Source organism: Nannobrachium achirus (assembly GCF_963921795.1).
Source record: "Nannobrachium achirus genome assembly, chromosome: 21".
Lineage (NCBI taxonomy): Eukaryota > Metazoa > Chordata > Actinopteri > Myctophiformes > Myctophidae > Nannobrachium > Nannobrachium achirus.
In genome coordinates, this window is record NC_137828.1 from 48,749,357 (window position 1) to 48,775,616 (window position 26,260).

The 26,260-nt window shown below is 43.7% G+C and overlaps 1 protein-coding gene across 6 annotated transcripts in view; it reads left to right on the forward strand.

Annotated features, from left to right (window-relative positions):
- phldb2b (pleckstrin homology-like domain, family B, member 2b) overlaps nucleotides 1-26,260 on the forward strand; it is a 70,196-nt gene that overhangs the window by 8,437 nt on the left and 35,499 nt on the right. For 5 of the 6 annotated variants that reach the window (XR_013963206.1, XM_080752190.1, XM_080752191.1 and 2 more), the window contains exons 3-5: nucleotides 14,904-15,023; nucleotides 19,107-19,291; nucleotides 20,900-22,102. Coding sequence is in view for 5 of the 6 variants with exons in the window: in XM_080752190.1 (XP_080608316.1) it covers nucleotides 14,904-15,023; nucleotides 19,107-19,291; nucleotides 20,900-22,102 (1,508 nt within the window). In the remaining variant the exon portion in view is untranslated. Of the gene's footprint in view, nucleotides 1-2,499; nucleotides 2,719-14,903; nucleotides 15,024-19,106; nucleotides 19,292-20,899; nucleotides 22,103-26,260 lie in introns of those variants that run through there. The other variant, XM_080752194.1, reaches the window with a different exon arrangement.

Genomic DNA, 26,260 nt, shown 5'->3' on the forward strand with positions numbered 1-26,260 from the left:
GCACAAAACATTCTCAGATGGGGGTCCTCGGCCATGCAAATATATACATTTGGGGGCCTTGGCACAAAAAGGTTTGAGAACTACCGAGTGTGGGACCCCAAATGATGCCCCTGATTCAGTGGAACACCTGAGTATCCCAACTCACAATGTGAAAACACAGATCCTATAGCTACAGTGTGTGGTCTACAATCAGAGGGATATGTTGACTTTCACATTTTTATGATTCCATAATGCTACAGGGTGATTATGAAACCCCTGTCTCACTGAGTTCACTCTGTTCTCATGCAGAGTGAAAACTAGCAGATGGATATTACTGCTGGAACACGTAGCCATGCTCGCACACTTTTACGTGTATGTGTCCAGTCCAGTCCACACTCATGCGCTCATGCACGCACGCACACACGCCATAGTATATCCTCACACACTTCTTGTTCTCGTACATGAATAGATTAATGGACTCGCAGTTTGGAAGCACATGCACACAGACAAAAAGCTCCCACCCCAACATGCGTATTCCACACGCAGGCGCACACACACACACACACACACACACACACACACACACACACACACACACACACACACACACACACACACACACACACACACACACACACACACACACACACACACACACGATGGATGATGTCAATGGGTCTGTTTCTTTGCCAATATTTGTTTTTTTAAGCAACAGATAACAAACATTTGACCCGGTGAATGAGAGAGAGAGAGAGAGAGAGAGAGAGAGAGAGAGAGAGAGAGAGAGAGAGAGAGAATATGGAATATGAGCCAGGTGCTCTGTGTGACTAAAGGTTTTCTCCATCAAGCTCCTATTCCTCCTGTCTCTTCTTCTTTAACTGTGTATCTTCCACTCTCTTCTCTCCCCATATCTCTTTCTCTCTTTACTCCCCCTTGTCTTTCTCTCCGCCTCCCTAAAGTTCCTTTCCTCTCAGACTCATCATGTTCTTTCCAAAACGTTTTGTCAGCACTGAGCAATGAGAAAAAGCCACATAAGACTAGATGCCTTTTAAATGAACCGGGGTTTGTGGCTACTGACTGCGTGTGTCACCATTTCTGTTCGTTTTCCACACACTCCAGTCCTATAGTGACAGAGTCCAAAGGAGCATTATGTTTCATCAGTGGTGGAAAGTAACTAAGTACATTTACGTAAGTAGCCAACTGTACTTAAATACAATATTGAGGTATTTGTACTACTTTACATGAGTATTTTCAATAGCCAATATTTCTACTCCACTAGGCTACATCTCGGATCCAAATATTGTACTTTTGCTCCACTACATTTATTTTAAATCTTTAGTTACTAGTTACTTTTGATTACATTACATCAACCACTTCAACCCTATAGGTCAATACATTTTATTTTGGCCATTTAAAAAAAAGCCGATCTACAAGCTCACAATGCGTCGCATTGTCAGCTTGTAGATCTGCTATTTTTAAAAAGATTTGAAAACTTGGAATGGGAATTTCTGCATAATGAGTTATTTGGTACTTTAGTACATTTTGATGCCAATACTTTTGCACTTTTTAGTTTTTACACATTAGTACATTTTGAATTCTGGACTTTTATTTGTAACAGAGTATTTCTAGTAGTTGCAGTATTGTTAAGTACAAAATGTGAGTACTTTTTTCCACCACTGGCATGGCATTAGCCTATGTTTCATTCCAAGGTGCTGAGGGGGGAAAATAGGTAGGTACAGGACAAAGGAAGAACGAGTCAAGTAAAGGGGGGCGTCCACCAAATACCTCGCCGTCTCTTACCCTTTGTACCTATACCGGGGGTCAGCAACCCGTGGCTCTAGAGCCGCATGCGGCTCTTTAGCGCCACCCTAGTGGCTCCTAGGTGGCTCCTAGCTTTTTAAAAAATGTATGAAAAATAAAAAAATGTGTGTGTGGGGGGGGGGGGGGGGGGGATGTATTTTTTGTTTTAACGATTTTTTTTATCGTCGCTGTCGGGCAGAAAACTTGTATCTCCAAATTTCAAATTTGTATGTTTTTTTTCCCGCAAAGTAAAGTCCTGCTTCATCATACAAGACTGACGCACAAGGCGTTGTGTGATCGGCTGTTTTCACTAGTTTAGTTAATTTTTTAAATGATAAATACAAAACGATTTATAAGGCTTTTATAATTTTTTTGCGGCTCCAGACAGATTTGTTTTGTTTTTTTTTGGTCCAATATGGCTCTTTCAACATTTTGGGTTGCCGACCCCTGACCTATACCAACTACAGAGACAGGGGGTACGGACTTCGGATGAGTAGCGATATTGTCTTTTTAATTATCTGCATTCAAATCACAAACCACGGTGGCGTGTCGCGTGCTTTTCACAGTCGCTAGAGTCGTCTTTAAATCGCGCACGGACTTTTACAGGCAGTCTTTGAACCGGCACATGGTTTTAAAAGAAAGTAAAACCCCCTCTCCGAGTTGGTGCGCTCCTCAGTGCAGACTCGTGGATGGTAAATCAGTGAAGTGCTGCCTTCGGGACACAGACACACACATACACAAGAGCAACAGTTATTGTAGTCGGGGCAATAACAATATACAAAGGACCGGGAAGAACTATTTTTCTTCCTAATTAATTTTGTTTTTATTTTTATTACATTTTTTTAACCTATTGACATGATAGTTCGTCAGACGTAAAGAAGAGAAGTTTGTTGTTTTCGGCGTTTGACTCCCAGGCAGCGCTGAATGGGATCATAAAAGGTTTGTAAAACGGCTTGGTTCTCTTCAGAAGTAACGAGCACCTCTGCAATCTGTTGCTTCTGATCTCTCTGTTGCTTTTTCTTCTGTCTCATTTCATTTACAGCATCCTAAACCAAACAAATTTCTCTTGACTTTCAGTATATAGTTGCTGTTTACATGCAAAGCTCATAAATACACTTGAAAGTTGTTATTGTTTTTTCGCAAAAAAAGTCGCTCATCATAATCTTTGCCTCTTCTCGCCCCTTTACGGTGGCCAACGGTAGACCAATGTTAATGTAGTAGTCTATTAGTATATCGTGTGTTTGGATAAAACGGCATTGTTTATCAGCTCAGCTGTATTTGATTAGTCTACCAACACAACATCGTTGCTGTCGCAATGCATAATTTGCAAACCAACCAACCCCTGAAGAATGCGTTGCATTAATTTAATTTCTTGAGATTTACGACCAAAGTTTGGAAATAATCAACTGCAAATTTTGTGTTTGGATCCACCCCACTGCACAATGTCTACGGTCGTTCACTGCTGGGAGATTAATTCTCCAGTGCTTTACTAGCTGCCGTGCGTGGAGTGAATCTATCCATTCCTGTCACAAAAGAGAGGCAGAGCCCACGGCTGTAAAGTAAACAGTCACTGTGGGCTGGCTACCTGACACCTGGAAACAATACCCCACTCATTGTTGTCCCTTGTGTCCCTAGCCCTAAACCCAACCTACCTCACACGTTTCTAAAAACGAGACAATTGAATGTTATTCCGTGTGAATTTATATCAGAATTGACCCCACGAATGCTGTTTTCCATATAATTATTCACTGTCTCTATAATGTCTGTCTGCTGTATCCATATTATCAGGTTATCTATCTATGTCTGTCTGCCTACCTGTCTGTCTGTCTGCCTACCTGTCTGTCTGTCTGTCTGTCTGTCTGTCTACCTGTATGTCTGTCAAGGTTCTTTATTGTTACATCTTGTGTACAGGTACATACGAGTAAGCTTATTTTTGTTTGCCTTGCTGTGTCTGATATCTTATCAGTCTGTATTTACTGCATTTCCTTCTGTCTGTCTGTCTGTCTGTCTGTCTGTCTGTCTGTCTGTCGTATAAACCTATTAACGTCTTATTACCCCTTCAGGGTGATTAGACCCCTCCGCTATGGCGTCGGGGGTCTAATCTAATCACAGATTAGACAGTCAGGGTTTATTTCTCAATAATGACCTGCGCTCCCCATTGATTATCCCTTGTTGGACCTTTGCTGACCCAGGATGGAATCAGGTTCATTCATTTGTGTGTGTGTGTGTGTGTGTGTGTGTGTGTGTGTGTGTGTGTGTGTGTGTGTGTGTGTGTGTGTGTGTGTGTGTGTGTGTGTGTGTGTGTGTGTGTGTGTGTGTGTGTGTGTGTGTGTGTGTGTGTGTGTGTGTGTGAGAGAGGAGGGTCATCTTTTTTGTTGGTTGTGTATTTTAGAGAGAGTACTTATTCCTAAACCAAACTAGTAGTAGTAATACCAGAGTTATTGTTCTACTGTTCGGCTGGATATAGAGGCTGGAGTCGACTGTGTTTTGGGGACGAGCATAGTTAATGCCTTGTCTTATGGCTGGTAATACAAATTATGCTGGGAATGTAACAAACAGCGGCCCCTGTATGTCTATCAAAACTGACATAAAATAATAAAGCAGTTACAGATGGCATCCAAAGTGCAGAAACCAGCTGATCAGCCAGTTTTTTAAGGAAATACAAATTAGGCAATTATGATAAACTGTAAAGTGTGGTTGCCCCAATGCAAGTTGTGGGTTGCAGCCGCCAAGACCTGAGGTAACATAAATGTTCTATGCCGTAAGGATCTATGTTTTACATTTGTGATACCCTATGGTTAGACTTTGAAGGTTTTATAGATGCTACTCAACATGAAATTCATGTTTGGGGATGATATGTTGAGTTCATGATAAATGAAAATTTTCTTTGTAACAAGAAGAAAAAAAAGAGGAAAAAAGCCCCTCCCACTAATTTTGGTATCCTGTTGCAGCCAAACAGTGCCTGATATCAAAAGACTGCTTGATGATCATTCTTGTCACATGAGTTTTCTTGGCCTACTGGCAGTGTGAGAGTGCACAATACATGTGGCACTGATCAGTGAGGGTTAGGGATGGGACGATAAGCGATATGTAAGGGAATGAATGGCTCCGCTGTGAATGACGATATATAACAGACCGACGGCCTGATAACTCCCCGAGGCGCCAGTTATCAGGCCGAAGGGATGTTATATGTCGTCATTCATCAAGGAGCCATTCATTATCCCGCTTATTACCCGGCTACTAAATAAAACTAATAATTTGACTCAAAACTAAAAACAAAACAAAGTATATCCTTGTTTACAGACGGCTGGAAGTGTTCCACAAGTGTTGCCCCCCAGCGTGACACGGTCGCCTTGGAAAACAAGGAAGTGCTGATTAGATAGAATCCATTTTCGGATACTAGGTCGTCTATTTCTCGCTTAAAATATTTTAAAAAACATTCTTGCGAGCAACGTTTAGTTCTAAATGTCGCTGTTGTGTTTGTTTACATGGCTGACATGTTGGATACAGCACAAGATTCACGCAGTGCAGCTTGACTGCAGCAGGTGTTCTGAGCCTTTGATTAGGCAGCGGTCTGTTATCCAGAAATAACAGACCGCTGATTTCAGCAACTGACCAATCAGAATCAAGCATTCAAACAAGCCGGGTAATAAAATCGTTTATCGTAATAAAAAACACTCACGATAATCGTATCGTGGAGATTTAATTTTATCGTGATATCGTCTTTCCTCATGCACTGGGATCAATTCACCTTTTATTTGCCGAGCTGCATATCCGGTACCACTTAAAGGAATAGTTCACCCCTAAAATGAAAATGTTTCTATTGATTAGTCATGCCATGGAGACTTGAGTTCAATAATACTTTTTTGCATTTGTTGTATTCCTAAGACAAACATTTGATTATAGTAAATTTACCCCCATTGATTCCGGATGGGGACCCAAATGCATTTGGGTCCCAATCCAGACTCAATGGGGCTACATTTATTGTAGATAATTTTTTGTCTTAGGAATGCAATAAGAAACGAAAAACGTAATTGAACTCAAGTCTCCATGGCGGCATGACTAATCAATATAACATTTTTCATTTTGGGGTGAACTACTCCTTTAAACCATCTATAATTGGTAAAAGGTACTTATAACAGGGGTTTTCAAAGTGGGTGACGGGGCACCCTGGGGTGTCGTGGCGGCAGTCCAGGGGTGCCGCGAGATAATTTGATAATATTTGGAATTTATTTGGATCCTTACTTTAGTAAGGATCCTAATTTAGTATCATTTTAAACTTGAAGTACACAGTTATTTTCAGTCAGTTCTAACCAAAATTGCTATTATCAGAACATTTTCCTCGCAACATAATCGCTAAAATATGTTATAAATATAAGGTATTGGACGTGAACATTTTGATATAATGTAGGGGTGCCTCGGATGAAAAAAATATGCATAGGGGTGCCCTGAGCCAAAAAAGTTTGGGAACCCCTGCTTATAATATATACGTACTTGATACAGTCTTTTTTTCCACTTTATTTATTTTGTCACAATGATGGTGATATGAAATGTTCACATTGTCCCATCCCTAGTGAGGGTATAGTTTAGTTTGTGAGATTAGCTGTGGACACACAGGAGATTAAATGTAATCTCCAGTCCGTCCGGCCAGGCCCTCGTCCTGGCAGAGATAATCACACTGACTGACTGACTGACTCCCCCGAGGAGGAACTACTTTATGTTTTCACAACATCACTGCTCAACCCTGGTGGCCCTGAAGTGGTTAATTTGTGGTTTCAGGGCCAATTTACGTTCCCCAGTGGGACTTTTGTAAGTGTGTGTGCATAGCTAGACGTTTCATTTTTACAATTTAGGCATTTAGCAGATGCTCTTAGGCAGAGCAAGATTGTAGTAAACGGCATGAACTTTAGCAGTCAACCACCAACAACGGTGTCAAATCAATACAGTGCACAGTGACCGAATGTTATGTTTGCAATAAATGGCATGAACTTTATTTGTCAACCACCAACAACAGTGCCGTGGAATGCCGGGGTGCCAATGTCACCTCAGTTTAACCACTTAGTACTCAGTAGTATACTGAGTATAACAGACCGATATAAACAGATATTCTGTCCAGTTTTCCTCGTGACATACTGTATCTCAGGGGGAAGGATTTACATATTTACATAGCTTAATATGGCATAAATGTAAGTTGCTAGTATCTATCAATGTAATTCAGGGGTGTCGTGGATGAAAACGTTATTTACAGGGGTGACCTGAGCCCCCCAAAAGTTTGAGAACCTCTGCAGTCCGAAGAAAATAATTAAGTGCTACATGGCATAATGTGTAAGCATGGCTTATGTTATCTTATGTGTTTATTAAGACATTTGTATACGTTACACATACTGGTGTGTGTAACGTAATAACTTCTAAACCAGTAAGACGCCCTAAGGGCGCTGAAACAGAGACTGACACAATATGTCCATATATGGGCATTCCCAGACATGGGCATAATATTGATGACATCAGGGATCTCCATATATGGGCATAAAAGGGACAAGGATCGATTTCATTTGCGAGTGAGACTCGCGTCGCGACAACCACACTGGTTATCATGAGACTGACAAAATAATTATGTCCATATATGGGAATTCCTAGATATAGGCTTAATATTGATGACATCAGGGATATTGGCCATATATGGAGTGTGACATGAGGTGTGGAGAGTGACATGAGGCGTGAGTCGCATGACGCACGCACCCACGGACGGACATGATCTGCAGGTTTTTATACTAAATGCGATCTACTGTGGCAATAAAAGACCCCCGGTGTTTCAGAATTCTGGAACACATTTGCTATATACAGTGCCCCCGTGAGCACCTGCAGCAACTGGGGGCTTCGTCCAAGCACATCATCTATCCACACTCAATCGTCATCATTGGGGTTTATTTTTCATTCAAACCTAATGGTCCTAATCTGGCAGTTCCTTCACTCATGTTTAACAAAACAGAGAAACAGTTTTGAGTTTCCCCTCCCATAACATTGTGGCGAGAGTGTAGTGGCTTTCACTCAGATCTATATGGGGAGAGAAATTGGGTCCAGACGCGATACGAGCTCGTACATCTGGGCCTTCAAAGGCTCTGAGGTCGGCCTTTGGAGATGGCAAACTTTAAATTAGCCTTTATACGTGTTTATATACAGACTGATTTGAGCTTTTCATGTTGTTGCATGTTAGTGAGGTGTGCATGTTCTGTTATAAGCCAATTAAAAATGTGAAATTAGCCAATATAAATGAGTGGAAAGAGGAAATTAGATTTGAGTCTTTTAAGGGGGATGCATGTGTATGCGTGGGGTGTGTGTTTTTTTTCTCTGTGTGTCAATGTGATAGTTGGACTTGAAATTACAATTGGGCAAGATTCTTCTTTTTTGTGTACCTCTGTCACACATGTGTATGGTTTGAGGTTATGGTTTAACTTTAAGGAGAGGGAATTTCTTCAGAAGTATAGTAATACACATGTTTATGTATACATGTGTAGGAGGAGTCCTGAATCGACCTCACAAATGATGTTTTCCATACAATTCTTTCACTAGAATGTCTCTTGCATGATCTAATGTCTGTCTGCTGTCAGTTTATCTATCTATGTCTGTCTATCTGTCTGCCTGCCTACCAGTCTGTCTATCTGTCTACTGTCTGTCAAGGTTCAAGGCTCTTATTATTGTGTACAGGTAAGAGGAAAGCTTATTTTAGTTCGACTTGCTGTGTCTGTGCCTCTTTCTTGCTTGCTTTCTTGCTTTCTTTCGTCTTTCAACCCCATGCCTGATTTGGGAATGGGGGAAGGAGGAGGTTTAGGAGGATTAGCTTGTGGTTATTTGTTAGCCATGGGTTAGAGGAAATGAGTACAAGTAGGGCCCCTGAACAAATAATGACAGCACACTTCAGTCACCTCTCCTCTTAAATCTGGCACATGGTGAGTCTAATAAGACTGGGTGGGAAATTAGCTTTTTACGAGAGTAGACTGGTGGCGAGCTGTGTGTGTGTGTGTGTGTGTGTGTGTGTGTGTGTGTGTGTGTGTGTGTGTGTGTGTGTGTGTGTGTGTGTGTGTGTGTGTGTGTGTGTGTGTGTGTGTGTGTGTGTGTGTGTGTGTGTGTGTGTGTGTGTGTGTGTGTGTGTGTGTGTGTGTGTGTGTGTGTGTGTACTCACAGCCATGTGTGTGTGTGCGCACAGCCGCATGTGTGCGCACTGCGCATGCATGCACTGTTATGCTAAATACTAAGTGTTACAGACTCATTAGTCTGTCACTTTTACACACACACACACACACACACACACACACACACACTCGCATGAAAACATACACACATTACTCATGTCTGGCATTGAACACCTAGTATTAGCTTTTGCTCACACAAGCGTTCATGCACACCTGACCGTACCACTCTTCTCTTTGTCTATTCCTCCATTTCTCAGACGCACTGATCCTTTGATCTGTGTGTGTGTGTGTGTGTGTGTGTGTGTGTGTGTGTGTGTGTGTGTGTGTGTGTGTGTGTGTGTGTGTGTGTGTGTGTGTGTGTGTGTGTGTGTGTGTGTGTGTGTGTGTGTGTGTGTGTGTGTGTGTGTCTCAGACTGCCACATCCGCATGGTGTGTGTTCGAACCTGCAAGATAGTGTTTATGTGAGTGAGTATTTGGGAAGTTCGCAGTCCAGCTGTGTAGACTAAACACCCTGATGTGTGTGTGTGTGTGCCCGTGCCCCAGCACCACATCAGCACCCTCCTCAAAACCCTCATCTTGGCTTTTAACCCCGAGTAGACTGCGTTGAAATGCACTGAGGCGCACACACGCACATACAAAGTCAAGGCCATAGTAAATAGCCAGTATACCATGTGCCTAACCCACAAAAGAACACAACACAATTTTTTTCATTTATCTCTGACTTGCATGTGGGATGAACCAAAATAGATTTTAAAGCTGATTTAGCTGATTTCCCAGTGACCTCAATCTTTTTTTTATAACTTAGCCATGGATATGAATCATAAAACATCTCCCAAAACATCTCGTCTTACACTGGGGTTTGAGAGAGGGATAGAGGGAGAAAGAGAATTAGTGCTGACATTTTTCCATTCTGCCTATTTCCATTCCTGCTCTCTTCCCTGCTTCCCTCCTCTCTCTCTCTCTCTCTCTCTCTCTCTCTCTCTTTCTCTCTCTCTCTCTCTCTCTCTCTCTCTCTCTCTCTCTCTCTTCTGTTCAGTGCTCTACTCAGTGGTTGGCATCTGACTTAAGGAATCTGATGTAACTGTAGCGGTGGTTTACAGTTTTACAGACACTCGCTAACGCTAATGGGGGTTGGAGGAAAGGGGGAGGAGGGGGATTACTACAGTGCTAGAAAAACGTTGACAGGGATCGCTGAGAAGGACTTTCTATATAATATTTGCTAACTATGGTCTCTCTGTCTGTCTGTTTCTCTCTGTGGTCTTCTTTCTGGTCGTTTACTGTGTGCAACAACCCACCTGGTTTGGGACAATATGAGAATTTCATATCACGATTATTGTGACAAAATAAATCGCGATTTACGATATTAACGTGATAATCAAAATCCATTATCCTGGGATGGAACATTTGCCACGAAATAGCAGATCTACAAGCTCGCGGTGCAACGCAGCGCGTTGTGAGCTTGTAGATCGGCTATTTTTTGGCAAAGACATTTGATAGAGAGTGGAAAAGGGGTATAAGGGTATAAGTGGTACCGGTTATGCAGCTCGGCAAATAAAAGGTGAATTGATCCCAGTGCATGACGGAGGACTATATCACGATAAATTAAATCGTCACGATACGATTATCGTGAGTCTTTTTTTTATCACGATAAACGATAAACTTATTGTCCCATCGCTACAACTCAACCCCCCCTGCCCCTCTACTCTCTCTGTCTCTGTGTGTCAGCATCTCTCTGTCTCTCTTCTCCCTCTCTGCTTTCTGAGCTATTTGGACAGCTGTGGTTGTCTAGTGTAGAGGTTGTGACCCCAATGTCTTGTTTAATGCTTGGCCTCTCTCCGCGTAATTGATGGCCAGAGCAAACACTGTGGTCTGGAGTGGCTGCTGACTGCACCGTGTGTGTGTGTGTGTGTGTGTGTGTGTGTGTGTGTGTGTGTGTGTGTGTGTGTGTGTGTGTGTGTGTGTGTGTGTGTGTGTGTGTGTGTGTGTGTGTGTGTGTGTGTGTGTGTGTGTGTGTGTGTGTGTGTGTGTGTGTGTGTGTGTGTGTGTGTGTGTGTGTGTGTGTGTGTCACCAATGGATAAATATCCAGGCTCTCTTACCTGCTCTCTGTGTACACTTCTTGTAAATGTGTATACGATGTGTGGTCAGTGGCCACACTTGAGTTGCTGCTGCACATTCTGCTGTGTGTGTGTGTGTGTGTGTTGGCATCTGACCACCAGTGGAGGAAAAAGTACTCAAATGTTTTACTTAAGTAAAAGTATCGATGCTGCAAAAAATATAGAAATACTCTGGTACAAGTAAAAGTCCGGAATTCATTATGTACAAAGTACAAAGGTATTGGTATTAAGGGTTATTCTGGTTAAAACAGGAACTGTTCAAAAACCAAAAGAACACCCATCATTCTCACCATCTTTGGTGCTGTGCCAAAATGCAAACAGGAGGGGGCTCCTCGCAACTCACTTTAAAATGTTCCAATCTTTATTCACAGCAGCAGCAAAGAAATATGAACGATTCGACCTTGCGGTATTCTTCAAGTTAAAACAGGAACCACCTGTATAGACATTCATGCAGTTACTGTATGATGACGACATGGTATATGTATAGTAAAACTATAGTCTAACTCTCTCTCTCAGCTCTGAACCGCACAGTTGGACGGTCAACAGATGGTAGGCAGGTTACAGTGCAGTGGTGTAAAGTAACTAAGTATACTTATTCAAGTACTGTACCTGTATTTTTTGCTTTACTTGAGTATTTCCCATTTTCAGTACTTTTACTTACTTTGCCAGTTTGCCTCAAGTTTGCCTCTATCTCAGAGGCAAATATTCTACTTTTCACTCCACTACAATCATTTGAAAACTTGAGTTACTAGTTAGAGTAGAGTAGTTTGTAGATTTGGATTATTATTACAAAACATGGATTTACCACTTGAGCCAATAATTGCGACCGTAGGTCGCATTTACTACCAAAACCTCCACCGGCTGTCCGTCCGTCAGTGAGTGAGTCAGTCACACGTCACACGTCACACTTTTGCCCTGCTCATATCTCCACAACCGTTGCCCCCATCCATGCCAAATTTTGCACACACACTCCTTACCTGCCAAACTACAACCTCCAAGGACCCCCGGAGCTCCAGGGACCCCCAGGTCCCTGGGGGACCCCCAGGTGTAAAAAAATGTCCCTCCGTGAGTCACACGTCACACTTTTGCCCTGCTCATATCTCCACAACCGTTGCCCCCATCCATGCCACATTTTGCACACACACTCCTTACCTGGCAAACTACAACCTCCAAGGACCCCCGGAGCTCCAGGGTGTAAAAAATGACCAAATGTGCAAAAATGACCAAATGACCACCCCAACGGGGCTGCTCACGGGGAATTCCTGGGGACCACCCACTCCTGGTGCTCCAGAACGGATGCAAAAGTGGTGGCTCCCCCAGTGGAGGACCCCCTCCACTGCAGCTCACATAAAATGCCGTAACTCGGGCTAGGAGCGTCCGGGAGAGCCGGGGCCGGTACCTATTCGTCCGCCAAGGCAACGCGGAGACCCCACCCCTCATTTCTCACATGGCCCTCTTCTAGCGCCACCTTCAGGCCGATTTTTAAAACACATTTTTGGACACTGCTCCTACAGTTTTTGCCCTAAAATCACGCAAATCGCTACACAGTATGTCTACACTCATCCCATCAACATGAATCTGTCCCATATAGCGCCACCTTCAGGCCGATTTTTAAAAACACATTTCTGGACACTGCTCCTCCAGATTTTGCCCTAAAATCACGAAAATCACTACACAGCATGTCTACACTCATGTCATCAACATGGATCAGGAAGATTTTGGAAAAACACATTTTTGCCCTATTTGTGGAGATACGGTCGCTTATCTCCCGATTAGGGAGTCTTACTGGTGACATAATGAGTATTTTACTTTTGGTACTTTAATTACACTTTGATACCAATACCTTTGTACTTTTACTCATGTACATTCCAAATTTACTTGTAACAGAGTATTTGAGTACTTTTTCCACCACTGATAACCAGAGGGCCAATGTTCAGGTGTTCTGCTCTGCCTCTTCTGGAGTGCCCCTGATCAAAGCCTTGAATCCCTAGCATGTTCCAAGGGTTGTCATTCTTCTAGGTGCTGTTCTGGTCCTTTACATATTCAGTAGAAGATAGCCACCAAAGTGATACTTCTCCTTTACGGATCACTACACTACATCATTATAACAATAATCATTTGTGGATTTGTTTTCATGGCAGTGGTCTGCCAAATTGATGCAGCAGGCTTCAGCTTAGTGGGTAGTCTGGGTACAGAGTCCAGCTGTTACTTGCATAGAACGTCACTGGTTTGCCTCCTGGCCTGCCCTGTAAACGGTAAACACTAAACGGTATGTGTTGAAGAGTTCCTGAGCAAGACACCTAACTAAGCCCTAACAGCTCCCACCAAGCGCTCATCATGACCATCTAAGCCAGTCTTTCTCAACCGCTACGCCGCGGACTTTGGTGTGCCCTGTGAGATGCTTTGGTGTTCTGAAAGCAGCCATCAGTTGGGCAAAGCTTAAAACGAATTCCTCCCCACGGGATTAATAAACATTCTACTTTCACATTCACAGGACAATTGTGAACAATGTCACAGTACAAATGCATTTTGTACCAAGAATATTTTACCAAGAATAACTGATTTTCAAGCTAACAAGTATGTAATGAATGACTAATGAGTATAAATTATGAAAGACACTCTCTGGGTTACTCTGTAACTTCACTTAGACTAGAGTCTTCATCATTGGTCATCCTTGTGATCATGTTTGCTGAATAATCTAAAAGATGACCTGTCTATACCAGTGGGTTTCTCCAGTTTAGTCCTTCTAATCTACAGTGATGTTGTTACCCAGAGTGTGTTACTCATTTACTTGTCCGTTACTCAGAGCACCCAGATTCTGAAGAAGCTTTCTGAGGTGTGATTGTGTCTCTCTACATTTCAGATTAAATCAAGCTTTTATTTGTCTCTTGTGTCACACACACTTGACTCGTGACTGTCTCGTCTTGATGCAGTTTGCCCCACCCATTTGGTACATCAAGCATGGTTAAACAAATCTGTTATTTGCAAGTGCTGTTTGACCCACATCTGATTTGAGTACACAAGCCTGAATGTGTTTGATCATGAACAAATGACCTCACAAAAGCATTGTTGTACATGGTAGCCATTATACATGATTGCTTACATTACGTAGACTCGGGGGACAAACTGAACTTTTTGGCATACCAGCCAAAGTGGCTGGTAGATTTGTTCAGACCTAAAATGAGTAAGAATACTGTAAGTGTAAGAGACAGCCGATCTACAAGCGTGTAGATCGGTTTAAAATGAGGCATTACGACACTAGCCCGGGGCCAGCCTATATACTAATGCAGCTAACTAGTAACTGCAGTCCCTCCTTGCTTTAACATGTGTGGGGATGTCTAGGCTAGGCTATTACGACACCATCAAGGCCCGCCAACATACATTTTTAGTCAACAAAATCAACTGTAGATTTATTCGACTAAAATCTTATATTTAGTCTACTAGAACGACACTAAAACTAAAACAGTAAAATATAACTAAATATTTTATTCAAAGGACTATGACTAAAACTAAATCAAAATCTGTTGTCAAAATCAACACTGGTTGGCTCTAGTTTTATTTACACACGTAGTGACTGGTAGTGGTTGGTCTCTAATTTACCATCCAAAGAGGAAATGGCTGGTGGGGTGTTCACTTTGTTCCCTGCTTACACCCTGTTGTAAGCCCTATTTTATACTTAAACTTAACAATGGCGTCATGCTGCGGAAATATCCGTTCTACAAGCTCACAAGCCTGTAGATCGCTGAGCTTGTAGATTGCAATTTTCAAATTCATTCATGTGGTTCAAGCTTCTGTCGTGTGTGTGTGTGTGTTCTCCAGGTTACTCCCTGTGTCTGGGTAAGTCCTATTTCTTCCGCTTCAACCACCCAGAGGAGGCCAGCAGAATGAAGAGCATGTTGCCTCAGAAGAGCCCTGTGTCCCCGCTAGCCTACAGCACAGGTACGTGAACACACACACACACACACACACACACACACACACACACACACACACACACACACACACACACACACACACACGGTCACACACACGGTCACACACGCCCAGCCTATGATCCTCTCTCTGACCTTTGACCTGTGGGGGGCTCTTTGCTTTGATCCTCCTCTCTTTCTTCCTTCTGCTCTGTCCTCTCATCATGCCATCGTCACCTCCTCTCTCTCTCTCTCTCTACTCAACTCTTCATCCCTCCATCCTCCTCCCCATCTTCCTCATTCCCTTCTTGGGCCCCTCCTAAGCCTAGTTTATGCACTGTCAGAGAGACTGTTAACTTACATGAGTCGCGATACAAAGCATTGTGAGCTAGCATTGTGAGCTGTCAGCTTCCCCGTTCACTTCCATTCCATGAGAGAATATGGGGGAGGTGGAGTGGTGTAAGCGTTGCAGTGCGTCAAGTCCGACGTGTGCGAATCGCTGGGTAGTTTTCTTTCAGTAGCGAACACCAAGTCATCAACGAAGTACACAGTGAAAAACCAGCACTCTGCAGGCCCTGCTCACAGCCATCAGGGGAAATGTATGCGTCTTAAGTTTTGGGTTGCGTTTCAGATGGCAGTGTTGGGCAGTAACTTATTATATATATATATATATATATATATATATATATATATATAATATATTACTGTAATATTTTTACTTTACACAGTAACAACAATACTCTTAATTCAATTACTCTTGATTCTAAGTAATAAGTAATAATAATTAATATAATATTATTATATTGCCCAACACCTTGGTCATCCATTTGTCCAGCAGCCTGTTGTTACTGTCCTGCTCTGCTATGGATGTCAGGGGACGTGTGTGTGTGTGTGTGTGTGTGTGTGTGTGTGTGTGTGTGTGTGTGTGTGTGTGTGTGTGTGTGTGTGTGTGTGTGTGTGTGTGTGTGTGTGTGTGTGTGTGTGTGTGTGTGTGTGTGTGTGTGTGTGTGTGTGTGTGTGTGTGTGTGTGTGTGTGTGTGTGTCTCTAAGATAAACCAAATGTAGGGAAGGGTTCATCTTAAAGCAGGGAGTTTACACGTGGCCTACTTATAAAACTTATAAAACACACACACACACACACACACACACACACACACACACACACACACACAAACGCTCGTGCACCTAGTTGACACTACGCTATCAATCACCTACGGAGATGGCAGAATCCAGCTGCATCACCATGACGATGGAGGAGCAGGGCATGATAATACATTCCATGCACTTTACGTTTAAGTGTACATACACACACACTCTCACACAAACACGCACACACGCGCGTGCTGGCGCCATATATCAGTAGGCTCCCTCTTTCTTAAGCTCATAGACAGCAGGAATGCACTGCTCTCTCTTTGACAGTTTTAGAGAGGGTTTTTCTCCTCGCCTCTATTCACATGCAGTACACCGGATTGATACCATACAGTGAGAATAGCTGAACGTAAGAGAGAATAGTCTTGATACAGGCCAGCCCTGAAGCATAAATCTGGCCATTTATGGAGTCAAACACACTGTGTGTGTGTGTGTGTGTGTGTGTGTGTGTGTGTGTGTGTGTGTGTGTGTGTGTGTGTGTGTGTGTGTGTGTGTGTGTGTGTGTGTGTGTGTGTGTGTGTGTGTGTGTGTGTGTGTGTGTGTGTGTGTGTGCGCGCGCGCACGGCCGCACGCGCGTGCGTGTCTTTTGATCTTGTGATCAAATGCTTTCTGCCCCATTTTGTTAGTCCATTTAAGGTTTGGCATCCTACCTCACGCATTCAGACTTAGCTCACTTTCTTTTTCTCTTTTTCTCTTTCTCACACACACACACACACACACACACACACACACACATACACACACACACACACACACTTGCAACAACAGCAGCTTCTATTGCAGTCACCCGAACAGTCTGTTCATATGCACATAACACGAACACATGTACTCTCATAGTCCTCCTGCTTAGGCTGTTGTACACGTATGCACAGCCTTGGTATGTGTACCTGGAACAGACACATACATCAGTACATCTGTCCAAGGCACAGCACTGTGTGTGTGTGTGTGTGTGTGTGTGTGTGTGTGTGTGTGTGTGTGTGTGTGTGTGTGTGTGTGTGTGTGTGTGTGTGTGTGTGTGTGTGTGTGTGTGTGTGTGTGTGTGTGTGTGTTGTAGTTAAACACTGGGTGGTCTGGGCCTTTAACGTCATAATGGTTATTTTTTCCACATAAAAAAACACAAGTGAAAAACCTAGATAGGTCGCCCAAATATTGCCTTCACCTAAACCATGTATTTTTACGCCTGTGATAATGGAGAAGGTATTTTGGGGCGTACTCCTTGAAACTCTACACAAGATGGTGAGGCCAAGAGCCCATAAATCTATGAGTCGAATGCTACTGAAATCAGCACGACGCCACTAGCTCCCAGGACCCTGGTTCTATACCTGACTGGATGGTTAACAAGCTAATTGAACCAAAACAACACATACGATTTCAGCCAGTGTGGTTTTTAGGCTAAAACCCTTAGCAACAACGTGCTTCTAGGAAGTAGGGAAAAAAGGGCACTCATTATTAGAGGAGTGGAAAACCACAATTGTAGACCCCTCGCTGTTTCAACAGATTTAGATCCAGGGTTTTTTGGGTGGGGCCGGGGGGGCCTCTTGTGGGAATTCCAAAATATTCTGTGTGGTTTCTCTTCCATTTCTCCAAATTCCACACCGGGGAAGTTGGACTCGAAAACTACTGCGTGCGTGTTTGCTTTGGATCGTACTGTGTGTGTGTGTGTGTGTGTGTGTGTGTGTGTGTGTGTGTGTGTGTGTGTGTGTGTGTGTGTGTGTGTGTGTGTGTGTGTGTGTGTGTGTGTGTGTGTGTGTGTGTGTGTGTGTGTGTCTGTGTGTCTGTGTCTGTGTCTGTCTGTGTGTTGGCTGCTGTCCTGTGCACTTCGCCTCCAGTTAAGGATTGTTTTGGTTGGGTTCACTCTGCCAAGGCCCTGGTCTATGAATAACCTGGTCTTCAGGTACAAAACTCAAAACAAGACCCACATTTTCATCTCTCCCCCTCGCTCTCTGACTTCCTTTTATTGCCCGCCCTCGCTCCATCACTCCTCGCTCTTTCCTGTGGCCGCTCTCTCAGGCGTTTAAGACGGTTTCCCACAAAACTAAACACAGAAAAGAACAGATAATGTAAATGCTCATCAATGTGTCTCTTACCGTCTTCATCTCCACCCAGTACTATAACCCTAACCCCAACCTGAACCTTTTCATAATTGTAACCCTAAACTCTAAAAATATTTTCTTTAAACCATAGAAATTACCGGGTTTCGTCAATGTCCCCACGAGGTCGATTTTCTCTACTATCCTCTTGGGATTTTGTTCCCCACGTATTAAAACATGGTACACCTTTATCTATTTAAAAGATTCCTTTCTCTCCTTTTACATTAACCTACTTGTATTTGTCTTCACTTTTCCTCTCCCCCCTTGCCCCCCCTGTCTTCTTCCCTTTCTTTCTTCTATGGAAAATAACGATGGGAATGATGCACAAAAATGAATTTCACCCACTTCTTTACTTGATTGATTGATTTTCTTTATTAAAGTGTCACACTTCCAAGGAAGCCCAGCCCTTATGGACTTAATGTACACTGTTACATTTCATTTGACATAGACACTTAACTGACATGACAATCCGCAAACAATGACCAATAGAATAACCAATTTAAACACTCAAGCTTCATACTGTACATGGCAGATTACATAAATACAAAATTATTAAAAAAGTTATTGAAAAAACACGTCCTGCTCACGTATTAGGAGGGTATTATGAGTCAAAAACAGTGGGTGTTTTTAATGAATCTATCATGGTTAAAATGGAGTTTGAAGTTACAATGGGTTCTTATTCTTCCTATATTTGTATCAAATATCTAAAAACTGAATCAAGCAAATTAAAAACTGTTCAGGGTGTTCCCAAAAGCCTGATTAGATGATAAAATGACCAAAAGTCTTTTTTAAAAAGTGGAATATCCCTTTAAATACTTCATTTACTTCTGTAAACCTGTGATGTGACAATAAATGTGATCCTGGTTCTGCAGACTACCTGAAGTTCAGCAGTGACTACAGCCACTCGGTGGTGGGTGGGGCCAGCAGCGCCAGAGGCATGCGTTCTGCGTCGGAGCTCCGTGACCTGATGGACACCCTGCAGCGCAAGAAGATCGCCCTGGAGAACAGCCTGAGAGCCAACGGAGACGCTAACCCCTCCTACTTCAGCATGACACAGGTGAGCAGTGATCTAGAGCAGTGGTTCTCAACCTTTTCAGGCCGCGACCCCCAAAAGTAATCATATTTTAACTGGGGACCCCCATCCTGACAAGCACTTGGAATTTTAGTTGTTGGCATTACATTTAGTTTGACTCCATCTGTTCCATTGTGAAAATAGCCGCTCTACATGCTCACAACGCGAGGCGTTGTGAGCATGTAGATCTGCTATTTTCACAATTTCATCCTCTAATATTTGACAATTTGACAAATGTTTGACCAGAGGTACTAAAAAGGTATTTGAAGTCCTTAAATTGTCACTTTTAGAAATGTGTAGATACCATGTCTGAACGTATGTTGGTCTAGTTTACTGTTGAGTAAGAAAACAATATTTCACATTAAGGTAATCATCTGGGAACCCCCCAAAATAATTTCGGTTCCAGGTGGTCCCCGGCTAAATAATGGAGAATTGGTAACCAAATGGATCCTTATAGATTTTTTTTTTTAAAGAGGATTTGGTTTCATTTTACGCTCTCAAGAGTTAAATTAAACCTCTGCATTAGATAAGAAGTCTACACAATTAGAGAAAACTAATGTAGAATCCAATGTTTGCCTGTTATCTCTCCTATGGCACCACGTCAATACAGCATGGAATTGAGGAAAGAATCTTATCCAACGATGACAAAATATTATAGAAGTTTTGGGTCTGAGAGGCAAAATCTCACCAAATGGTGGTCCATGGCTCAAATGCCGAATAAATAATGGACCTTGATATGAAAAAGGTTGAAAACCACTGATCTAGATTTAGAAAAAATGAACAAGCACACCTGTGTTTGCAAGGTATGTGCAAACATGGCTAAATGATTAGATGTAATCTTGATGAAAGGATGTTTTTTTCCATTTAACCAAGTATTATTTGATTTCTACCTCAGTTTTCTGGAAGGGATGATTTGGGTTACAGAGTTTACTCATTTTGGAAGGGATGATTTGGGGTTATAGAGTTTACTCATTACTGAGTTCCAAGCGGGGATAACCTAGGTGTATCATCCATTAACCTGGTTTACATTACAAGCTCTAGAAAGGCTTGGAAGGTTTAATCATTAGCCTGCTTTCTATGACAAGGCAAGCAGGTGTTGTCAGGGTTTACCCGTTTATTAAGCTGTTAAACATTTCCAGTTATTTTACTGCCATCATTTCATGAACATTGAAGTATTCAGTAAACAACGTGATGAAATATTTAAATACAGGTTTGTCTAAAAAATAATTGAATATTGTGGAAAAGTTCATTATTTTCCACAAAACAAAAATACTTTCATAATCTAGATACATTGTGCATGCAGTGAAATATTCAAAAGTTTAGTTAGTTTAGATTTAATTTAGATTTTTATGGCATGAAATCCAAATCTATATCACACAATATTACGCAAGAGCACTCAAATAATAACCTGAAGTTGCTTGAAGTCCAGTGTGAAATTTCAGCAGTCAGTGATGATTTGGGGTGCTATGGCATCTGCTGCTTCCAATGCTTTTTTTACACAATAAATAAATAAATAAATATATATATGTATATGTATATATATATATATATATAAAACCTGTACCTTGGTTGGTATCTTTCTCGTTCTTTCAGTCTCCTCCCACTACGCCCGTCACAAGTCCGGCCTCCTTGTCCTCGGCCTATCAGGAGCAGGCCAGGCGTTTCTACGGCTCCGAGCGCCCGCCCCTGTCTCTGAAGACCTCGGCTCCGCCCTCCCCCTCCCGACGCTCTGACCCGTCCCGCTCCTCTGCGGGCCGCAGCAACCAATCGCAGGACGGCTTCCTGCTCGGCCTCGGCGACAGTCGCCGCATGCACAACCAGAGCTCCTCCCCTCTGCTGTCCATGTGGAACGGCGGCGGCTCGTCCAACTCTGTGGGCGGTGACAGCAGCACGTTGCTCCTCTCCCCTCCGCCGCTGTCCTGCTCGTCGCCTCGCTCTCCGTCGTCGGGGGGCGCGGCCAGCGTGCCCTCTAGCCCCCGCCTGGGGCGCCGCAGCTACGGCAACCAGGAGGCGCGAACCAGGAAGTACTCCGCTGGCTCTCTGAGCGGGATGATGGCCCCGGGGAGCCACAGCCGCTCGCTGCCCCGCCTCTGCCCCTCCTCCTCGGCCCGGGACTACAACGGGGGGGCACTGATGACGCTGCCCCCCCGCCGCTCCGACACCACAGGCGCTTACAAACTGAGCAGGGACCACTACTACTATAACAACAACAACAGCAGCCAGAGCGCCAACCTCAACCACCACCACTCATCCAGTAACAACGCAGGGCACGGCAGCGTGACGCAGGGCGAAGGGGTGGTGTCCATCTCCCTCTCTTCCCCCAAGACCTCCACCCCCGCCTTCCCCCCTGTCCCCTCCACGGCCTCCACCCCGCCCGACGTGACAATCCCGTCCAAGACGGGGGGCTCCTCGTCCCCCCGCGTGGCCAAGAAACTCAGCCTCACCTCCACCAGCTCGGTCTGCTCACTCAGTTCCTCGGAGGCGGTGGAGAGGCCGCCCAGCCGCGGGCTCTCTTCCCCGGACACGGAGCTCTCGACGGGGGAGAGGGAGTTCGGCAGTGGAACCGGACACGGAGAGCGGAGGTCGTCGTTCGGGAAGGCCGGGTTGGAGCAGCCGCCGGGCCTGGGCCTGGGGGAGAGGAGGCAGTCGTTCGGGAAGGCCGGGGTGACCCCACCCGGCGGGGGGTTCAGGGAGAGGAGGGGGAGCATCAGCTCTCTGAGCGGCAAGGAGGAGCTCACCGACTATCACCACCGACAGAGAGACGAGAGGCTCCGGGAGCAAGAGGTGGAGCGACTGGTAAGTGTAGTGTGTGTGTGTGTGTGTGGTAGATGGATAGAATACTTAATAAGCAAAAATCACAACAATGTAACATTGATTATACACAACAAGTTGAAGCTCGTTTCCATTGTGGTCCACCTTGAGACATAGAATAACACGCAACAAACTGTACAAACATGAAAGAAAGAAAAATAAATCCTTGTATATAAAGGGAATAATTAGCCTGCTTCCAGACCATAGACCCCGCCCACTCTCAGAGTGGACTGTTTCTCTGGTCTGGAGCTGAGTACATGAATCGGTAGTTTAGCAGCCAAAAACTGTGCCTGATCCAATGAGCGCAGGGGGTGGGGCGGGTTTAACGAATATCCAATCCGCGCAGCAGTTGAAACGATTCAAACAAAGTTCACACACACAGGCAGGCTGAGGCAGGCACACACACACGCGAGCTGTTAATGTTGATTACATGTTTCTGGTCGCAGTTCTGTGTGGAAGCAGTCACTGGCACAGACAGAGATACATACACAATCACACACACACGCCGTGACCGTGCGTCGCATTCACCGTGCGTCGCGATCACCGTGCGTCGCGATCACTCACGCGCGGTCGCAAAAAAGTCCCTCCCCCGTAAATCGCTCAGAATAGGGCACAGTTTCAGACTAAAGCGTGAGCGGAGTCTGAAATCAGGCTAGGGAATAATGGGAGCAATACATAATAGGAGGACCATTACGTTTTTAGAGGAAACGTCTTTTCTTTCACACGGAGAAGAAAAAATACAACCGCTATGATCCGTGAGTAAGTTATGGTCCATAGAGAAACAGGCCGTTTTGACCAAACGCGCGATATGGGAAAAGAAGACGAGATATATACATCTTTTCCCTCACTGCCGCCTGCGGTAGCGCGCTGGCTATTGGTTAAGGGGGCCGCGGCACTTCACGGGGGGGAACCGTTAAAACGTCTGGAAACATTTTAGGCACTCCAGGTTTTAAGCAAGTATTTGGGAACCGCAGCATCTAGGATCCTGATGACCAGATGAGATAGGCCCTACTCTCTCCTCCACTCTTAGCCATCACAGGCTACTAAGATGAGACCTGGGGTCACAAGCTTATTTTGGGAGGTCTATACATACATTTTGGGAGGTCTATACATGTGTTGGGTGTACATCTTTTTTATCTTTTTTATTCTACATTGAAATGTCTCCTAGAATGGGTCCAATTGGTATTCACCTCTACAGTAGCAGCAGTTCGAGGTGTACAGCCTGGCACATGGATGCGTTAACGGAGCAGTTCAGGAATGCCTTCGTTCATCATTTCTAACCTCCTCCTTGTCCTCCCACTCATCCTCTGAGGGAGATGAACACACACTCACACCCCTCACAGGCTCACACACACACACACACACACACACACACACACACACACACACACACACACACACACACACACACACACACACACACACACACACGATGCACACAAAAATCTTTGGGTTCACCACTGGGTAGATGCCTTTGGCAGCTAGCCCATACTAACAGAGTTATTCTTATCCTTACGTTTCTGTGTGTGTGTGTGTGTGTGTGTGTGTGTGTGTGTGTGTGTGTGTGTGTGTGTGTGTGTGTGTGTGTGTGTGTGTGTGTGTGTGTGTGTGTGTGTGTGTGTGTGTGTGTGTGTGTGTGTGTGTTGGAGGCATCTGGAGGTCCGCCCAGCATGGTTGAGACCACTGCACGGCCACAGAAGCCATCAGTCAGATGTGGGCTCAGAGAACCACGTAGATTAGAGACAGGAACCATAGCAGAGCAGGTGGATAAATACATGCTTCAGCGTAGAGCGTACTACACATGCAGAACACATACCAGTGCTTTGCTCTCACACTCTCTCCTTCTCACACGCCACTGTTGATTTCTTCCACGAAAACTATGACGAAAACTGTTCGTCAACTACGTAATTGCCGGACTATTAATTAATAAGCCGCAGCTTTTTTCCCTTGTTTTGAACCCTGCGGCTTATACAACGGTGTGGCTTATATAGAGATTTTTGCAGCTAACGGCCAGTTAGTTAGTTTTACAATGGTCTTTAACAAGGATTTATATATAGATATTTTACAGCTAACCGCCACCAGGGGCACTCTAGCGGGAAGCAGGAAGGACACCTGCGGCTTATAGTCAGGTGCGGCTTATATATTTAAACATTTGTTTTTTGTTCTAAATTTGAGCTGGTGCGGCTTACATTCAGGTGCAGCTTATAGTCCCACAATTACGGTACCTTTTTTGCACTGACGAAAACTAAACAAAAACTAAGATAACTAAAACTAGATTTGTTGACAATTTAATCAAAAATACAAACTAGACTAAAATGTTTGTAAGGGACTAGTGGAGAAGAGATCCAGTAGAACTAAAGGTCAAGTAATTTTATGTTTGGTTGCGCTCGTGGTGGCACGTTGTGAGCTTTTAGATGGCCTATTTTCAGCTAAGCAGCTAACTCAAAATCTGCCATTTCTGTGCCATCATGGCCTGCCAAAAATGACTTTTAGCCGACTAAATCAACTGTAGATCGTTGCTGTCTGTCAGAGACCTATTTTTAAACTGTTTTTTTTTTTTGTTAATTAGTGCCCTACATCATCGTGTGTGTGTGCGTGCGTGCGTGCGTGCGTGCATCACATGTGTGAGAGACATCCCTGGTTCATCTGAGATCTGGTTCATTCTCTCTCTGTCCTCACAGCGTTGTCTCTCCACCATCCTAAAGCATAAACTACCTCTGACTAAGACACTGCTTGGATATAAGATGTTTTTATAGCAGAAATATGTACTGATCTCTATGAGACACATTCACATCACTGGACTAAAGTACTGAGACTTCACAGCTACTGTAGCACCATTGTGTTGTCTTAATCTGCCCTCTAGTGGTGGCAGGGGTAAATCACAGTAGCTGTGGAACATTGGCCAGTGATTCATACATGTGCAGTAATATTGTTGTGTCTGAAATCGCAATGTAATGCAGTGAGCTATTTTTTCTTCAAAATGTTTTACAATTGATTTAAATCGATTAGTTTGATTAACTGTTGCATGCCTACAAGCCATAATATTTACAGTGACGCAACATCTACAAGGTTGTTTTGTGAACGAGGGTACATCAAACGGTTCATGCATGTTTCTGAAATGGAATGAGCCAAAGAAGAAAGGGAAGGGGAGAGAAGACCTGCTGCAAAGAGAATAGAAAGCTGGATAGAAAGATAGCGAGAAGAGGGGATGGCATAGACGGAGAGAGTAGGAATTCTTCCCTACCTCTTTCATCCCCATATTCCTTTCCTCTCTGGAGACATAGGAAGAGACTTATTGTTATATAGATTTTTGACAAAGGTATCCAGTGTCCATAAGGTGCCAAAAGTACTTTTTTGTGCACTTACATCTACCTACCACCCCCGATACAACATACAAACAATTACAACTCAAAAGTAAAATAAATAAACATACTTTTAAAAATAAATATACAATAATTAATAATTTCCCTCGTTATCCCTCCTGACATGGTACATTATGGTATGTATGCAAAGAGGAAAAAAACATCAACTCAACATTATTTTCTATTTTTTACATGAAAGTTGTAGCGTCTTTAATGTAGTTATATTATATGTTTACTCACAGGGCCCACACATAATCACATTTTCCCAGTGATCCCCTCAAATGGAAATGTATTTTCTCCAAATGTAGATACATCATGAGGTCTTTAAGCCATACAGATTCTTTAGGGCCCAAACCTAGTAAAATACTTCTGATGCTTGCTCTTCAGTGCTTTAGGAGAGAGAGAGAGGGAGACAGGAAGGAAGGAAGAAAGAGAGAAGGTGTGAGAGGATAAATGCTTTAATCCCCATGCTACTATATTAGTCCACTGTGTACCAGGGGCCCCAAAAGCACCAGCTCATATTACTCCAGTCCCCTTTCCCCTCACTGTCTTCCCATCTATCTCCTTTCCATTTCCCCCCATCTTTTCTTTTACATATTATGCACTGTTTTTGCCAGAAAATGTATATTCCCTCTCTCTCTCTCTCTCTCTCTGTTTCTCTCTCTAGTCTACCCCTTATCTATATATATATATATATATATATCTCTCAACTCCCTCCATCTCTCTCCACCTCCCCTCGCTAGTTAACAGCTGATTACTATAAGGGCTCCACAGAGGCTTG